At 36.2% G+C, this 12,306-nt stretch overlaps 1 protein-coding gene across 2 annotated transcripts in view; it reads right to left on the minus strand.

Annotated features, from left to right (window-relative positions):
- The window catches only part of LOC148948971 (uncharacterized), a 364,117-nt gene that overhangs the window by 138,278 nt on the left and 213,533 nt on the right, over positions 1 to 12,306 (minus strand). For both annotated transcript variants that reach the window (XM_089094847.1, XM_089094846.1), the window contains exon 11: positions 9,864 to 10,007. In XM_089094847.1, coding sequence (XP_088950973.1) covers positions 9,864 to 10,007 — 144 coding nt within the window. The remainder of the gene's footprint in view (positions 1 to 9,863; positions 10,008 to 12,306) is intronic.

The following is a 12,306-nucleotide window of genomic DNA, read 5'->3' on the forward strand; positions in this document are numbered from 1 at the left end:
AAAGGGGTGTTACAAATCCGGTTGCGACAAAATTAACACCGCTGTTTATATGTGAACGCTAAACGATATTCTTACTAAAATAAATGAGCTGTTTCAGCTATTTCAAATAACATATAATATTCCTCAATGTGAAAAGCGAATCTTTCTGAATATTTACTGCTCAGAGATTACCCATGCCTTGCGTAGTGGGAGCCACCTCGGCTGAGGGTTTGTATCTCTTTAGAAGTACCTAGATAGGTCTTTGAATACCAAACTTGTGGCTGCTTGTCATTCATTAAAACAATGACTTGGCCTATGGAGTGAATCTGAGAAGCCATACTCTAGTCCTTTATATGATGTTATGGTGTAAAAAGCAAAAGGCCACGGCAGTTTATAGTTTCTCCGAAAAAATAAACTTAATACAATTAGGAGATTCTAAATAAAGAGAAAGGGGACCTTATCCATCGACACCTAAACTTCTCAATGAAAAGCAGTGGACAGAGTATTTAACTATTGATTTTCACCTCCTATACCTCTGCTAAAGGAAAGTTATTCGGCTCAATGAAATAAAATCTTGGTGTAGATTCTCTTGACCAAGGGATTACTATAGGTGTTTCAAATATTCATTTATACATGAAGAAAATGAAAAAGAACAGTCATACGGAATTGAAAAGCTATGTGGTCCGTATTTAATGAACCAAACTGACATTTTGTTCACCATATTAAGCTGCTGTATCAAACGCTTTTAAGCTGTGGTGTAAATTGTATACGGCTGTGGCCGGGTAAATTGTGTACGGGTGCTATTAGCCTTATCAAACAGTTCGTGATAACGAACTGTAAGTAAGGAGCAACCCGGCTCAATGGTAATCGAAACTCTAGAAAATGGGATTTTGATATCAATAGATACATACAAAGAATGAGATGTTAATGCTGATTTCAAATATATAAGTTTCATCAAGTTTAATCCCACTAATCAAAACTTTGTATTTGTCACAACTCTATTTTTATTTAAACAATTAAAAACTTTAGCGTAAAGAGCAAGGCGTTGAGGAGGGGGCAGCCCCTTTCATATACGGAATAATTTCTGTTCGTTTTAAGTTTTAAAGTCGTTCCTTACTTTCAGTTAAAAAAAATTGTTTTTTTTATTTAATTTTTGAACGTTTTTGAGTTAATGCAGATTTTGATTTTGGCTCACCGTAAATAAATAATTAAAACAAAATTTGCATATTAATTTTACTTTTATTTGGTTAAATGGCTTTCTTGAAACTTGTTTAATTATATTTACGAACGTTTTTATTAGTAATAAATATACGTAACTTACGAATTAACTTACGTAGCGAACTTCTATATTCATATATTTTTAATAAGTATATTAGGGGGTTCTCCTCCTAGTCAATACCTCGCTCTTTAAGCTAAAGTTTGAATTTTGTTTCAATTCTTTAAAAATGAGGCCTTAATCACAAAGGCCGTTATTTAGAATAAATAGCTCTTATGAAAGTACTAAAAAATCTTTGGCTTAAAGAGCGAGGTATTGACTAGGGGGTGAGCCCAATCATATACGTAATATTTTCTGTTCGTTTTAAGTTTCGATGTTGCTGCTTACTTTCAGTTGAAAACTTGTTTTTTTTATATTTAATTTCTGATCTTTTTTTAAATAATGCTGGGAAATCCGGCGCCCCCTTCATAGCAATGTCGCTTACCCCATGAAAACTTCCTTCTTGGAAAGATCCTCCCTAATAACCCCCGACCCAACCTCACCTTCCACTACCAGAAGAAATCCCCCCTGAAAACTTCTGTATACTTCCCAATAACCAATACTATATGTTAACATTGGGTAAAGTTTATAACTTTCAGCCCTCCCCTTGGGGATGTCGGAGACTAAGTCATCCTAAAAGACATAGTTATCATATTTTCAACCATGCTGAACAAAATGGCAATCTCAAAATTTTGATCGGGTGACTTTGGGAAAAAATGAGGGTGGGAAGGGGCCTAGCTATCCTCCATTTTTTTGGGTCACTTAAAAAGGGCACTAGAACTTTTATTTTCAGTTCCAATGAGCCCTCTCATGATATTCTAGGACCACTGGGTCATAAGATTACCCCTGAAAAAAAAAACAAAAAAAAAAAAAAAAAAAATAAAAATAAAAACGCATCCACGATATTTCTTCTGGCAAAAAATGCAAAATTCCAAATTTTTGTAGATAGGTGCTTGAAACCTCTGCGGTAGGGTTCTCTGATACGCTGAATATGATGATATGATTTTTGTTGATGTTCTATAACTTTTAGGAGGTTTTTCCCCCTTTTTTCGACAACCAGCCAGATTTTCTCAGGCGCGTAACTTTTGATTAATAGGATTAAACTTGATGAAACTAATATATTTGAAATCAGCATTAAAATTTGATTCTTTGTATGTATTTATTGGTACCAAAATCCCGTTTTCTAGAGTTTCGATTACCATTGAGCCGGGTTGCTCCTTACTTAGAGTTCGTTACCAGGAACTGTTTGATAGGGCTAATAGCACCCGTATACAATTTACCTGGAACTACACCACAGCTTAAAAGCGTTTGATAGAGCAGCTTAATATGGTGAACAAAATGTCAGTTTGGTTCATTAAATACGGACCACATAGCTTTTCAATTCCGTATGACTGTTCTTTTTCATTTTCTTCATGTATAAATGAATATTTGAAACACCTATAGTAATGCCTTAGTCAAGAGAATCTGCACCAAGATTTTATTTCATTGAGCCGAATAACTTTCCTTTAGCAGAGGTATAGGTGGTGAAAATCAATAGTTAAATACTCCGTCCACTGCTTTTCATTGAGAAGTTTAGGTGTCGATGGATAAGGTCCCCTTTCTCTTTATTTAGAATCTCCTAATTGTGTTAAGTTTATTTTTTCGGAGAAACTATAAACTGCCGTGGCCTTTTGCTTTTTACACCAAAACATCATATAAAGGACTAGAGTATGGCTTCTCAGATTCACTCCATAAGCCAAGTCATTGTTTTGATGAATGACAAGCAGTCACAAGTTTGGTATTCAAAGACCTATCTAGGTAGTTCTAAAGAGATACAAACCCTCAGCCGAGGTGGCTCCCACTACGCAAGGCATGGGTAATCTCTGAGCAGTAAATATTCAGAAAGATTCGCTTTTAACATTGAGGAATATTATAGGTTATTTGAAATAGCTGAAACAGCTCATTTATTTTAGTAAGAATATCGTTTAGCGTTCACATATAAACAGCGATGTCAATTTTGTCGCAACCGGATTTGTAACACCCCTTTATTTTGAGAATGATAATAATAAAGATGGGATCCACTTAAAATGTAAAGGTAAGTGCGAAGTGGACAGAAGCACATTTAACAGTTACCCCATGGCTCAAACTTAATCGGCCAGTTCCATTATCATGAGAGAAAGAGTCTAAACAGCTGATGAAATCTGAACTGTTTATGTAGATAAAATTTCGGTCTTTTTCAGTGGCTTGAAACCAAGGTAAAGCAAGTAGTAGCAACAGGGACCGAGCAATAGGACTTTTAGCCACGTTCCATTTGAAATCAATGGCTATTATGATAATCTGCTATTTGTCACAGGAATCATAAATAACTTTCACAGGTTTAGTGCAGGCACTACTAAATCACTCGTCACACACCAGGTTACAATGATCAGTCGGCATATAAGCAGAAAATACGCAGGTCTGGCAGACTTTCATAACAAAAAAATGGTCCGTGGATCATGGAGAACTCACAAGCACTGAAATACCCCAAGAGGGCTTCCCTTTTCTGGATTAAGCTGCTGAAACTGGAAAAAGTCCAGAAAACACGAGGAAAAAGTCTTACCTGCTGAACTTTCAAAATTACCCCTTATGCTCCGCTGGTTTATTAAGTCCCTCAGGTGGCTTCTTCAAGATGACATACTAGGTCTGCAGTACTTGTATTATATATGAATTTCATACATAATTAAAAATATCGTTCATAATTACAATGAGATTCTCTGTTATCTCTCCAGGAGTAATTAGAACCTCCTCAGGTGCATATATATCTAATTTGAGAAGAACAGCATTCTTCTCACCACACATATAAACCACTTTCTATGCAATCTAGTACAATGTCCCGTAGTAAAATAAACATACGACAAAAAAGTGATAGATCTTGGACAAATTGTAACAAAATACATTTTTATACCATTTGGAAAAAACGCGCTTATTAACATATCCAAAATGGGCATCGCCACTTCTAGGAAAAGTGGTTCAAATTCACCTTTGAAATGTCAAAGAGAGGGCAAAAGGCTAAGAGTCCACTATGCGATGACATATAGAAAAAAAATTCTATGGGTTATTGGGTTCGTAAATTAAAGGAATGAATGTAAATGGGGTCCATCACCAGTATAACAGGGATATTTTTGGAATTTCCTCTTTAGTGTTTAAAATTGGGGGGGGGGGGGGTCTCAGAATAACAATGACACATCCTGTTTGAGAAATTAAGGGGTTATTTCTAGGGTGTTCTTGGCCATAGATAACGAAAAAGGGAAAGAAAGGACTTGAAACTTAACCAAAACTGATTCCTATGCTATTAAGTGTTAAAAATGGAATTCGTAACAATTAAAAAATAATGTATTTTTCTGGGTACCAGAATTAGTGACAGGTCTTGTTGCATTACTTGTCAAGTTTCCGCTCACGGCATGAGGGAGACGGTGACGAAAAAAATAATGGAAATTGGGTGGAAGAAGTAACTTTTATAGAATTGTCGTCGTCAAAAAAGGAAACTGAAAGGAATGTGAAAATACTGTCAAATAAATTTTATATTTGTCACCGGCTTCATGATCTTTCAGTATCAATTGAACTCAGTAATTGGTTATTAACCTTCGAAATTACACGAGCCAATATTGCTTATTTCCATTTACTGGAAACATATAAGTCAAGATTAATGGAAGCAGAACAGTCGATGGAAACAGATCAGTCAAGATTTAGATGTAGCACCGTGATGTCGTTGGTATAATTCAGCAGTTCCAAAGAGCAGATAGACCAAGTCTATGGGAAGCATATTTGCACCTGGTAATTAGCTTGCTTCCCTATCTAGCAGCAGCAGGCCATTACCATTATGGCCATTCTTGCAACAATAGTCCGCAAGCGATAAACCACTCAGAAAGGTAGTAGGCAGTAGGTTGTCAGCTGATGTGTTTTAGAACAGGTATTTACGAACGATCTTAGAACATCCGGAGGACTGACTGGTGGTGGCGGAAAGACAGAATTTTAGTGACCTCTTTGGGTTATGGTATATTCTGATAAGAATTACTAAGGATTGCGTAACGTAAAATTATGTTTTCCGGAAGAAATCACAAGTAACCCTCATAATAGCCAAGAGATTGGGCTCACCAAACATCAAGCACAAAGATCCCAGCCTAATCTTCAAGAGGTTCTTGTCTGTTGCAAAATGTTAAATTATACCAGAAAGAGGCTGCCTCAAAAACTGATTTACGTGCTTCTCTTTCACCACTCTTTGACAACCATGGGCTTATTTGGAGACCAAACAAGCATGATCTTACAAACGATTTATTTGAAGCCAGATTTCCAGTGATTTTTGACAGATATGATAGAGGACCCACAATAAAAGACTAAACATAGAGTAGGCATGTGAAATTTTATGGAAGACAGGTGTTTTTTACTGTAGATCTTCAAAATCCCAAAGACAAAATCCTATTCAACCAAAAAATTTAAGGTAAGCTTCATCCATATACTCAGTCTATGTTTATGAGAAAAGAGGACCGAAACTATTCAGGGAAAAGGTGACGCGGATGCAAAGACCGTTAAAAATACTGTTTAGGGTCTAATATTCTTCCTACGGTAGTAGTTGGTGATGATACTGACTTACTCTTTCTTTTACTATTTCAAGCCAATTGTGATTCTAACAAGTTATATTATTCTCCAGAAGTAAACCAAGGCACTTTAGGCATTGTGTGAGACATACACACGATAAAACTCGCTTGGGAATAGAATTCCATTCCTTTCTACCGTTCACTACTTGGCTGTGATACCACTTCCTATATACACGGTGCTGGAAAAGGAAAGGGCTATAGAAATATTTAAGGAAAACAAGGTGTCCTGAAGAAGATCTCAAGTTTTTCTGAAGGTGAGCACAAACAAGGAGATAGTTAGGGCTGGAGAACGTGCTTTATTGTTCATCAATGGACACAAGAGTGATAAAGGCCCAAGATCAACACACATTCTTATCTTCCAGGAGAAGGTCTCAACATCTTCAAAATGTATGCATTTTCAACATCCCAAAGTTTTACCTTATTATTTTTAGCCTTATATGCTACAGTAGCTGTAGTGATGGCATTAATAGCATAGACATAGTGCCGTCTAGCAGTTTCAAAATTTCTTGCAACTTGTCCTTAAAGGAAGCGAAAAAAAAAGAATCGTTACCCAGCTGAGATGGGTAGCCTGCATAAGGCATAGAAAATGGAGGCATGGCGATAGGTTTTAAAAAGGCCTCCTTTCCTTACAGATAGGACCTTCATTTGAATAATGGTGTTAGAAAAAGTTCAAATTCTGGAATAGTCGCAAAAAATACGTCAGAAGAAAGTTCAAACTTGAATTTTAAACCATGGCTGCTTTCGAGACATGTAGATGTAAAGCAAGCCAGTGTATGAAAACTGTTATACTTGTTTACATAGAATAAAAGCATACTAGAACAAACAGATAAGGAAATGCATCCTTTTGGGATAGCTAATATTGATAATTCTCGTCCGATCTTACTGTTACTCAATGACGAACCACTCTCACGTCTAGTCTCATTATAAATCAGTATAGTTTAGCCAAATAGACAGAATAGGAAAAGTAAGTGGAAAAAAGCTGAAAAGTTCGAAAAAGGATGAAAAGTTCCTGAAAGAAATTGAAATATCCAAAAATAACTACATTAATCCACAAACAGAATTTGACAAAAAAACGGAGAATTTCACCAAAAAATTAAGACGGTTGCAGCTAAAGTATCAGATTAGATTATGCTTAACCCCAACTACCAGCCATCCTAACGAGTGGTGAACAGAACATGGAAAACTCACTGATTTACAATCAAAATTAAAAATTCATATTAAATCAATGACGAACCATCATAAGAATGAACTAAAGATTCAATTCAATCATTTTCCAAGATTCGAGCTAATCAATATACCACATACCAAAAACACCGCTTTCAAAGCTATTTAACCTTGCAAATGGAATTATTTTCTCTATTTACTTGGCAAATAAAATCATAATTAAGACTAGAAAAAAATTTGCAACCAGATCGTCACCAGAATTGTATTTCAATAGGACCAATCATTGTTTAAAAAGCATTATTAGAATGGAAAGACCTTTAATAAGGAAACAAGCTGCTATTTTAATACAGTATAGCCCTAGAGAGCGGTATTGAACCACATTTTTTGTATAGCCTATTGTTTGAAATACAGTCAGTCAGCCGGGTACCCAGAACAATCCTTAAGCAATTTCTCTGGAAAACATCTAGCAAATCTTCATCCGCTTTTCGGAGCGTCCATGCTTCAGAGTCATATTTGACCACTGTCATCACTTTAGCTTCTAATATTCTAATCTTGGTTTGCAGAATTATCTTCCTATTCTTCCAGACTTTTCTTAACTGTGAAAAAACACCCTGAGCCTTGGCTATTCTATATTTAACATCTTCACTGCTCCCACCATCTTTACTAATAAAACTACCAAGGTAAGTGAAGCTGCCCACCTGATCAATCTTTTCATTACCCAACGTCACCTTTTCATCTTCACTTATTCCTAGCTTTAGTGACATAGTCTTCCTAACATTAATTTTCAAACCAATTTTAGCACCCTGAACTCGCAAAACCTCTAAAACTTCATTCGTTTTGCTCACACTTTCATCTAGGATGCTTAATTCATCAGCATAATCCAAGTCCAGGAGACATTTTCCTCCCCATTTGATTCCGTGGTCTCCCAATGCCTTTCCTGTGCTCCCTAAAACAAAGTCCATCAAAATAATCCATACAAAGGGGGATAGAACACAACTCTGCTTAACTCCTGATTTAATACAAAACCAGCTGCTAACCTCATTTCCTACCTTAACCGCAGCAGTGTTATTCTCGTACATAGCACTAATCACTTTAATGTATTTGTCTGGTATACCATACAATGATAAAACCTTTAGTAAAGCTCTTCTATCAACAGAATCGAATGCTTGCTCATAATCTATAAAACTGAGGACCAAAGGTGTTTGAAAACTCAGGCACCTCTCAATTATTAGCCTAATAGTGAAATATTTGGTCGACACATTCTTTACCTTTTCTAAAACCGCACTGTTCTTCTCTTAAAACTTTTTCTACGGCATATCTCAGTCTAAAAAGTATCACATTACTGTGTAATTTACTACCTACAGAGACCAGACTAATGCCTCGATAATTACCACACTCACTTTTATCACCTTTCATATAAAGTGGTTTAATTAAGGATTTCCTAAAATCGTTAGGTACTTCCCCTTTTTCAAAAATCATATTCATAATCTTCAGTAACTTATTTCTATCCTCAGAGCCACCATATTTAAGAAACTCATTTACCACACTATCAGCACCTAGAGCCTTTAATTTTTTAACCCTCTTAGTACTGTTGCTAATTCCTCCTCACAAAACAAATCTTCCTTCAAATCCAATGTAACACAAACTTTTTCATTTTCCTCTATGTTTTTTCCTGCAACTCTATCTTGGTTAAGCAAATTCTCAAAATGTTCGGCCAATCTCTCTTTAGTTTTTTCCTTATCGTCAATTACAGCCCTGGACCTATCTTTAATTGGGCCAAGTCTACAATAACTACTCCCTCTCAATTTGTTAACGTGTCAGTACAATATTTTACTATTATGCAGTCTACCTGCATCTTCCAGATCCTGGGCAATTTTATCCATGGCCTCCACTTCACATCTCCTTAGTTCCTATTTTAATACTTTCTCCACTTTCTTTACATTCCTTTTGTTTTCATACGATCTATCACTCCGATAATTCTTGTACAAGTCCTTTCTCCTTTCTATTAAACATAAAGCTTTTTCACTAATATTCTTAGCTACAGTTCTAGCTTTCTTCCCAAATACACCTTCAGCAACTTCACAAATTATTTTTCGAAAATTATTCCAACCATCTTCCACATTATCAAATTTGAAACTCTTAAGTTTAGTATTCAACTGTTCCTGGAAAGTTTCTCTCAAATTCTCATCCTTGAGTCTACCAACATCATAACTTCACCGGAGGTAGTTACCCTTTCGATATTTCAGCTTTAAATTAACCCTTGACACTTCTAGTAGAAACTACATCAGGTTAATTTGATTTTTGGGCTCAGCTCATCATTTTATGTCAGAATATTTGCCTTTTGATAGTATGGTGAAAAAGAGGTCACAACGATGAGAAGGGTAAAATAAAAAGTTAATGATTACGAAACTTTTTCTGGTACATTGTTCATAAGATTTGCTTCCATTTTCGGGCTTAGCTCTTCATTTTGCATCGGGATGGTACTTCATACACAGAAAAACGAACATTTACCAACAGTTCTTTTTTTTCAGAAAAAAAAAACTGAAAAAATTGACGCGAAAAGCAAAAAAAAACTAGTTTTGCGTCAACCTAGAATGCGCAATTTCAGATATTCTGTTCAACTTTTTTTCTCAACAGCATGGTATAAAATCATTTCTGTTGCAATTTGTTTGGGGTCGACCCATATTTTTGGCTAGTTTGCCTGTACTATAAGAAGAATTATCATTTAAGTGTACTAAATACAATAAGTGTCTTAAAAAAAAAATTAAAATTAAAATAAAACAAAATGAAAACTTTATAGAAGGTGAGTAGAGCGTGGGGTAAGAGAAAGCGTTGATTTAAATAGTTTTTACCTTTTGCAAATAAAATAGCTGCCCTGAGTCCGTAGTTAAAATGGTAATTTGATGCTGGGAATAGTCCTGCTTTGTAAGATACTTTGCTAAGTTCAAAGCTATCTCGGCTTCGTGCTGATTGAAGATAAGCTTTTGCTCCTTGTCCTAAAATTAAATATTAACATTATCATTAGTTTTTAGAATATTATAATCATAATATAATATTAATTTTTTTCCTAATTTTGTGAAAAGTCAGTTCACAACGTTTCTTTTACTTAATTTAATACATAATTTAATTTTGTACTTCAGGTACAGTAAATGGATAACAAGATTTAAATCTACTTTACTATCCTACGTGGCGTACACCTGAAACAAAGCAGTCCCTATTTAATATAGCTGAAGTACATATCAGATTAGCGGTCAGCTTTGGATTTGCTTCCATTGCCAGATTAGGACAAGTTGTTACCAAATAATGAGTAATATAGCCTTAAAACGATGAGCTGTAAATAATTAGTCTGTATGACAGTTGAATTTACTGAGTAATCTAAGAAATGAACAAGCCTTAGTGGCAGCAAAGTATTATGGGAAGGCAGAAGCGCCTTTTTATGGGGGCTGAGGAATTTTCAATTTTGTTTCAGAGGCAACGCTATAGAGTTGCCTGTGGCAAAGGCCATACGGCTCCAATGTTTTATTATTAATTTTTTTTTCCCAGAGGCCCATCATATGGAAGGGGTCGTCGTATAAACTTCAAAAGGGGCTCATTTAATTGGAAATCGAGAGTTCTAGTACACTTATTAAGGGTCAAAAGTGATTGGAAGGCCCCCTTTTCATGCCTGTCATTTCTCCAAACACATCCAATCAAAATTTTGAGATAGCCATTTTGTTCTAATTAGTTGATTTAATGATAGAAATTATGTTTTTGAGGACGAAACTCCCCCCACAGCCCTCAGGGCACGAGTTGTAAGTTATGCCCTGGGGCATATAAGGTTTTTATAGAAAGCTTTGCCGTAGAAACTTCAAAAAGGATTCATTCGTTTGAAAATTCAAAGGACTAGTGCCCTTTTTAATAGTCGAAAGTCATTGGAGGGCAACTAACCCCCTCTCACTCCAACCTTTTCCCTAAACACATCCAATCAAAGTTTTAATATAGCCATTTTGTTCAACGTAGTTGAAAATTCTGGAAATTAGGTCTTTGAGGATGACAACGCACCCATCACCCTCAGGGCAAGGGTTGTAAGTTATGCCCTGGAGGCATATTAGGTTTTTCTAGAAAGTTTTGCCATAGAAACTTCAAAAAGGTCTCAGTCGATTGGAAATTTAAATTGCTACTGCTCTTTCTATAGTTGAATGTGATTGGAAGGCAACAAACGTCTCTTCTGCGCCCATCATTTCCCCACACACTTCCAATCAAAATTTTAAGATAGGCATTTTGTTCAACGTAGTTGAAAGTTCTGGAAATTATGTCTTTGAGCAGGACACTCCCTCCACAGTCTTCAAGGCAAGGGTTATAAGTTAGGCCCTGGGGGTACATATGGTTATTATGGAAGGAATGCTCGTATAAACTCCAGAGATGGCTCGTCTGATTGGAAGTTTAAAGCACTAGTTCACTGTTTAAGCGTTCAAGGCTATCGGAGTGTAACCAGCCCCCCAACCTTTATTCCCAAATGCATCCGATAATAATTTTGAGATAGCTATTTTGTTAAAAATATTTCAAAGATCATATAACAAAAACTCCGGTGTCCACACAACCCCCCCAGGGTCCCGGAGCAGGTTTTGTAAGTTACGCCCTGGGGGAATATATGGGTTTTATGAAAGGGATGCTCGTAAGAACTTCAAAGAGGGCTCATTCGATTGGAAATTGAAAGTTCTAGTTCACTTTTTAAGAGTTAAAAGAGATTAGAGGGCACCTAGCCCCCACCCCATCCACGCCCTTTTTTCTCAAACCCATCTGATAAGAACTTTGAGATAATCTTTTTTTAAGTAGTTCAAAGACCATATAACGAAAACTTTGGGGTCAACACAGCCCCCCAGGGCTTAAGGGCAGGCATTGTAAGTTATGCCCTTGGGGAATGTATGGTTCTTATGAAAGGGATGCTCGTACAGATTTTAGAGAGGGCTCGTTTGACTGGAAATTTGAGATAGAAATTTTTTAAAAATAGTTCAAAGGTCGGATAAGAAAAACTCCGGTGTCAATACAACCCCCCAGGGCCAAGGGGAAGGCGGTTTAAGTTATGCCCTAAAGGCATTTATGGTTCTTATGAAAGGGATGCTGGTATAAATTCCATAGAGGGCCCATTTGATTCGAAATTGAAAGTTTTAGCTCACCTTTTAAGAGTCAAGAGAGTTGAGGGAAAATATCCCCCCCCCCCACAACGTTTTTCCCAAAACCCATCCACTACAAATTTTGTGATAGCCCTTTTTTTAATTATTTAAAAATAAGATAACAAAACTCCGGTGTCAACAC

This window comes from Artemia sp. Qi Xiang Cuo, chromosome 9 (genome assembly GCF_049724085.1).
Source record: "Artemia sp. Qi Xiang Cuo chromosome 9, ASM4972408v1, whole genome shotgun sequence".
Classification (NCBI taxonomy): domain Eukaryota; kingdom Metazoa; phylum Arthropoda; class Branchiopoda; order Anostraca; family Artemiidae; genus Artemia; species Artemia sp. Qi Xiang Cuo.